Source organism: Scyliorhinus torazame, chromosome 22, assembly GCF_047496885.1.
Source record: "Scyliorhinus torazame isolate Kashiwa2021f chromosome 22, sScyTor2.1, whole genome shotgun sequence".
Lineage (NCBI taxonomy): Eukaryota > Metazoa > Chordata > Chondrichthyes > Carcharhiniformes > Scyliorhinidae > Scyliorhinus > Scyliorhinus torazame.
Genome location: NC_092728.1, coordinates 16,977,102 through 16,983,101, shown reverse-complemented (window position 1 = coordinate 16,983,101; position 6,000 = coordinate 16,977,102). Strand labels below are relative to the sequence as shown.

General features: G+C 63.0%; 1 protein-coding gene across 1 annotated transcript in view; it reads left to right on the top strand.

Moving 5' to 3' along the window:
- Positions 1-239: 239 nt before the first annotated feature.
- The window catches only part of atp2b4 (ATPase plasma membrane Ca2+ transporting 4), a 386,143-nt gene continuing 380,382 nt past the window's right edge, over positions 240-6,000 (top strand). Inside the window, 1 exon segment of the mRNA XM_072489019.1 lies at positions 240-492. Within this exon segment, the coding sequence (XP_072345120.1) occupies positions 259-492 (234 nt within the window). The 5' untranslated portion in view covers positions 240-258.

Sequence of the window (6,000 nt, the reverse complement as noted above, 5' to 3'; positions counted from 1 at the left end):
CGCCAGGCCCTCAAACATCTTTCTCTTCCCGTTCCAGGTTTTCTTGACAGGCCGGAGGCCTGAGGAAGCGCTCTAGGCCCGAGATCCCGCCTGCCCGCCCGGTCTCCGCCCCCGTTGCCACCGCTGTGCCCAGCTTGCCTGCCCTGCCGTTGTCTCCGATGCCCAGGGTGCAAGAGGCCCGGACCCCCGACCAGAGGTCCGCCCCAGCTGGCTGCTGACCTTGCCCCCCGCACCCCCCCCCCCAACTCCTTGCCCCCCATGTTATCCAGTGACACTATGGTGGACCTCGACAGCAAGACGGTGATGTTCTCCCCCAACAACGGGCAGTTGGAGCCAGACCTCGTGCACGGGTTCGGATGCACCCAACAGGAATTGTGCGCCCTCATGGAACTTCGCGGTACAGACGCAATCCAGAAGATTCAGGCCTCCTACGGAGACATCAATGGACTGTGCCGCAGGCTGAAGACCAAGCCGAACGAGGGTAAGGATCCCGTACACAGGCAGGTTAAATCCCCGGCACCCAGAGGGGCAATGGGAGGGGGTGTTAATTGGTCAATCAAAGAACTTCTGGGCACACTCCGCAATATCGGCGGCGACGTTTCCCACGTATCCACAAGGCGAGCGACAGCCAGCCCCTGGGAAGACAACGGGAGGTGGAAGGTGAGGGTTTGAGGGATACAGGCAGAGGGTGGGGATTGAGGGAGACGGGGAGAGGGTGGGGATTGAGGGAGACGGGGAGAGGGTGGGGATTGAGGAGGATGGGGGGAGGGTGGGGATTGAGGGATACGGGGAGAGGGTGGGGATTGAGGGATATGGGGAGAGGGTGGGAATTGAGGGAAACGGGGAGAGGGGATTGAGGGAGACGGGGAGAGGGTGGGGATTGAGGGATACGGGGAGAGGGTGGGATTGAGGGATACGGGGAGAGGGTGGGGATTGAGGGAGACGGTGAGAGGGTGGGGACTGAGGGAGACGGGGAGAGGGTGGGGATTGAGGAGGATGGGGGGAGGGTGGGGATTGAGGGATACGGGGGGAGGGTGGGGATTGAGGGAAACGGGGAGAGGGGATTGAGGGAGACGGGGAGAGGGTGGGGATTGAGGGATACGGGGAGAGGGTGGGGATTGAGGGAAACGGGGAGAGGGGATTGAGGGAGACGGGGAGAGGGTGGGGATTGAGGGATACGGGGAGAGGGTGGGGATTGAGGGAAACGGGGAGAGGGGATTGAGGGAGATGGGGAGAGGGTGGGGATTGAGGGATACGGGGAGAGGGTGGGGATTGAGGGATACGGGGAGAGGGTGGGGATTGAGGGAGACGGGGAGAGGGTGGGGATTGAGGGAGACGGGGAGAGGGTGGGGATTGAGGGAGACGGTGGGAGGGTGGGGATTGAGGGAGACGGGGAGAGGGTGGGGATTGAGGGATACGGGGAGAGGGTGGGGATTGAGGAATACGGGGAGAGGGTGGGGATTGAGGGATACGGGGAGAGGGTGGGGATTGAGGGAGACGGGGAGAAGGTGGCGATTGAGGGAGATGGGGAGAAGGTGGGGATTGAGGTAGACGGGGAGAGGATGGGGATTGAGGGAGATGGGGAGAGGGTGAGGATTGAGGGAGATGGGGAGAAGGTGGCGATTGAGGGAGATGGGGAGAGGATGGGGATTGAGGGAGATGGGGAGAGGGTGAGGATTGAGGGAGATGGGGAGAGGGTGGGATTGAGGGAGAGGGTGGGGATTGAGGGAGACGGGGAAAGGGATGGGGATTGAGGGAGACGGGGATAGGGTGGGGATTGAGGGAGACGGGGAGAGGGTGGGGATTGAGGAGGATGGGGGGAGGGTGGGGATTGAGGGAGACGGGGATAGGGTGGGGATTGAGGGAGACGGGGAGAGGGTGGGGATTGAGGGAGATGGGGAGAGGGTGGGGATTGAGGGAGACGGGGAGAGGGTGTGGATTGATGGAGATGGGGAGAGGGTGGGGATTGAGGGAGACGGGGAGAGGGTAGGCATTGAGGGAGACGGGGATAGGGTGGGGATTGAGGGAGACGGGGAGAGGGTGGGGATTGAGGGAGATGGGGAGAGGGTGGGGATTGAGGGAGATTGGAAGAGGGTGGGGATTGAGGGAGATGGGGAGAAGGTGGGGTTTGAGGGAGACGGGGAGAGGGTCGGGATTGAGGGAGACGGGCAGAAGGTGGGGATTGAGGGAGACGGGTTGAGGGTGGGGATTGAGGGATACGGGGAGACGGTGGGGATTGAGGGAGATGGGGAGAGGGTGGGGATTGAGGGAGACGGGTTGAGGGTGGGGATTGAGGGATACGGGGAGAGGGTGGGGATTGAGGGAGACGGGGAGAGGGTGGGGATTGAGGGAGACGGGGAGAGGGTGGGAATTGAGGGAAACGTGGAGAGGGTGGGGATTGAGGGAGACGGGGAGAGGGTGGGGATTGAGGGAGATTGGAAGAGGGTGGGGATTGAGGGAGATGGGGAGAAGGTGGGGTTTGAGGGAGACGGGGAGAGGGTCGGGATAGAGGGAGACGGGCAGAAGGTGGGGATTGAGGGAGACGGGGAGCGGGTGGGGATTGAGGGATAAGGGGAGAAGGTGGGGATTGAGGGAGACGGGGAGAGGGTGGGGATTGAGGGAGACGGGGAGAAGGTGGGGATTGAGGGAGATGGGGAGAGGGTGGGGATTGAGGGAGATGGGGAGAAGGTGGGGTTTCAGGGAGACGGGGAGAGGGTGGGGATTGAGGGAGACGGGGAGAAGTTGGGGATTGGGGGATACGGGGAGAGGGTGGGGATTGAGGGAGACGGGGAGAAGGGTGCGGATTGAGGGAGACGGGGAGAGGGTGGGGATTGAGGGAGACGGGGAGAGGGTGGGGATTGAGGGAGACCGGGAGAGGGTGGGGATTGAGGGAGACGGGGAGAGGATGGGGATTGAGGGAGACGGGGAGAGGGTGGGGATTGAGGGAGACGGGGAGAGGGTGGGGATTGAGGGAGACGAGGAGAAGGTGGGGATTGAGGTAGACGGGGAGAGGGTGGGGATTGAGGGAGACGAGGAGAGGGTGGGGATTGAGGGAGATGGGGAGAAGGTGGGGATTGAGGGATACGGGGGAGGGTGGGGATTGAGGGAGACGGGGAGAGGGTGGGGATTGAGGGAGATGGGGAGAGGGTGTGGATTGAGGGAGATGGGGAGAGGGTGAGGATTCAGGGAGATGGGGAGAGGGTGGGGATTGAGGGAGACGTGTAAAAGGTGGGATTGAGGGAGATGGGGAGAAGGTGGGGATTGAGGTAGAGGGGTAGAGGGTGGGGATTGAGGGAGACGGGGAGAGGGTGGGATTGAGGGAGACGGGGAGAGGGTGGAATTGAGGGAGACGGGGTGAGGGTGGGGATTGAGGGAGACGGGGAGAGGGTGGGGATGGAGGGAGACGGGGAGAAGGTGGGGATTGGGGGAGACGGGGTGAGGGTGGGGATTGAGGGAGACGGGGAGAGGGTGGGGATTGAGGGAGACGGGGAGAGGGTGGCAATTGAGGGAGACGGGGAGAGGATGGGGATTGAGGGATACGGGGAGAGGGTGGGGATTGATGGAGACGAGGAGAAGGTGGGGATTGAGGGAGATGGGGAGAAGGTGGGGATTGAGGTAGACGGGGAGAGGGTGGGGATTGAGGGAGACGGGGAGAGGGTGTGGATTGAGGGAGATGGGGAGAGGGTGAGGATTCAGGGAGATGGGGAGAGGGTGGGGATTGAGGGAGACGGGTAAAAGGTGGGATTGAGGGAGATGGGGAGAAGGTGGGGTTTGAGGGTGACGGGGAGAGGGTGGGGATTGAGGGAGACGGGGAGAAGGTGGGGATTGAGGCAGACGGGGAGAGGGTGGGGATTGAGGGAGACGGGGAGAGGGTGGGGATTGAGGGATACGGGGACAGGGTGGGGATTGAGGGAGATGGGGAGAGGGTGGGGATTGAGGGAGATGGGGAGAAGGTGGGGTTTGAGGGAGACGGGGAGAGGGTGGGGATTGAGGGAGACGGGGAGAAGGTGGGGATAGAGGGAGACGGGGAGAGGGTGGGCATTGACGGAGATGGGGAGAGGGTGGGGATTGAGGGAGACGGGGAGAAGGTGGGGATTGAGGGAGACGGGGAGAGGGTGGGGATTGAGGGATAAGGGAAGAAGGTGGGGCTTGAGGGAGACGGGGAGAGGGAGGGGACTGAGGTAGATGGGGAGAAGGTGGGGATTGAGGGAGACGGGGAGAGGGAGGGGACTGAGGGAGACGGGGAGAGGGTGGGGATTGAGGGAGACGGGGAGAGGGTGGGGATTGAAGGAGACGGGGAGAGGGTGGGGATTGAGGGAGACGGGGAGAGGTTGGGGATTGAGGGAGACGGGGAGAAGATGGCGATTGAGGGAGACGGGGAGAGGGTGGGGATTGAGGTATACGGGGAGAGGGTGGGGATTGAGGGATACGGGGAGAGGTTGGGGATTGAGGGAGACGGGGAGAAGATGGCGATTGAGGGAGACGGGGAGAGGGTGGGGATTGAGGGATACGGGGAGAGGGTGGGGATTGAGGGAGATGGGGAGAGGGTGGGGATTGAGGGAGACGGGGAGAGGGTGCGGATTGAGGGAGATGGGGAGAGGGTGGGGATTGAGGGAGACGGGGAGAGGGTGCGGATTGAGGGAGATGGGGAGAGGGTGGGGATTGAGGGAGATGGGGAGAGGGTGGGGATTGAGGGAGATGGGGAGAAGGTGGGGTTTGAGGGAGAAGGGGAGAGGGTGGGGATTGAGGGATACGGGGAGAGGGTGGGGATTGAGGGATACGGGGAGAAGGTGGGGATTGAGATAGACGGGGAGAGGGTGGGGATTGAGGGAGACGGGGAGAGGGTGCGGATTGAGGGAGATGGGGAGAGGGTGGGGATTGAGGGAGATGGGGAGAGGGTGGGGATTGAGGGAGATGGGGAGAGGGTGGGGATTGAGGGAGATGGGGAGAGGGTGGGGATTGAGGGGGACGGGGAGAGGGTGGGGATTGAGGGAGACGGGGAGAAGGTGGGGATTGAGGGAGACAGGCAGAAGGTGGGGATTGAGGGAAACGGGGAGAGGGTGGGGATTGAGGGATGGGGGAGAGGGTGGGGATTGAGGTATACGGGGAGAGGGTGGGGATTGAGGGAGACGGGGAGAGGGTGGGGATTGAGGGAGACGGGGAGAGTGTGGGGATTGAGGGAGACGGGGAGAGGGTCGGGATTGAAGGAGACGGGGAGAGGGTGGGGATTGAGTGAGACGGGGAGAGGGTGGGGATTGAGGGAGACGGGGAGAGGGGGGAGATTGAGGGATACGGGTAGAGGGTGGGGATGGAGGAATACGGGGAGAGGTTGGGGATTGAGGGAGACGGGGAGAGGGTGGGGATTGAGGGATACGGGGAGAAGGTGGGGATTGAGGGAGACAGGCAGAAGGTGGGGATTGAGGGAAACGGGGAGAGGGTGGGGATTGAGGGATGGGGGAGAGGGTGGGGATTGAGGGGGACGGAGAGAGGGTGGGGATTGAGGGAGACGGGTAGAAGGTGGCGATTGAGGGAGACAGGCAGAAGGTGGGGATTGAGGGAAACGGGGAGAGGGTGGGGATTGAGGGATGGGGGAGAGGGTGGGGATTGAGGGATACGGGGAGAGGGTGGGGATTGAGGGAGACGGGGAGAGGGTGGGGATTGAGGGAGACGGGGAGAGTGCGGGGATTGAGGGAGACGGGGAGAGGGTCGGGATTGAAGGAGACGGGGAGAGGGTGCGGATTGAGGGAGACGGGGAGAGGGTGGGGATTGAGGGAGATGGGGAGAGGGTGGGGATTGAGGGATACGGGTAGAGGGTGGGGATGGAGGAATACGGGGAGAGGTTGGGGATTGAGGGAGACGGGGAGAGGGTGGGGATTGAGGGATACGGGGAGAGGGTGGGGATTGAGATAGACGGGGAGAGGGTGGGGATTGAGGGAGACGGGGAGAGGGTGCGGATTGAGGGAGATGGGGAGAGGGTGGGGATTGAGGGAGAAGGGGAGA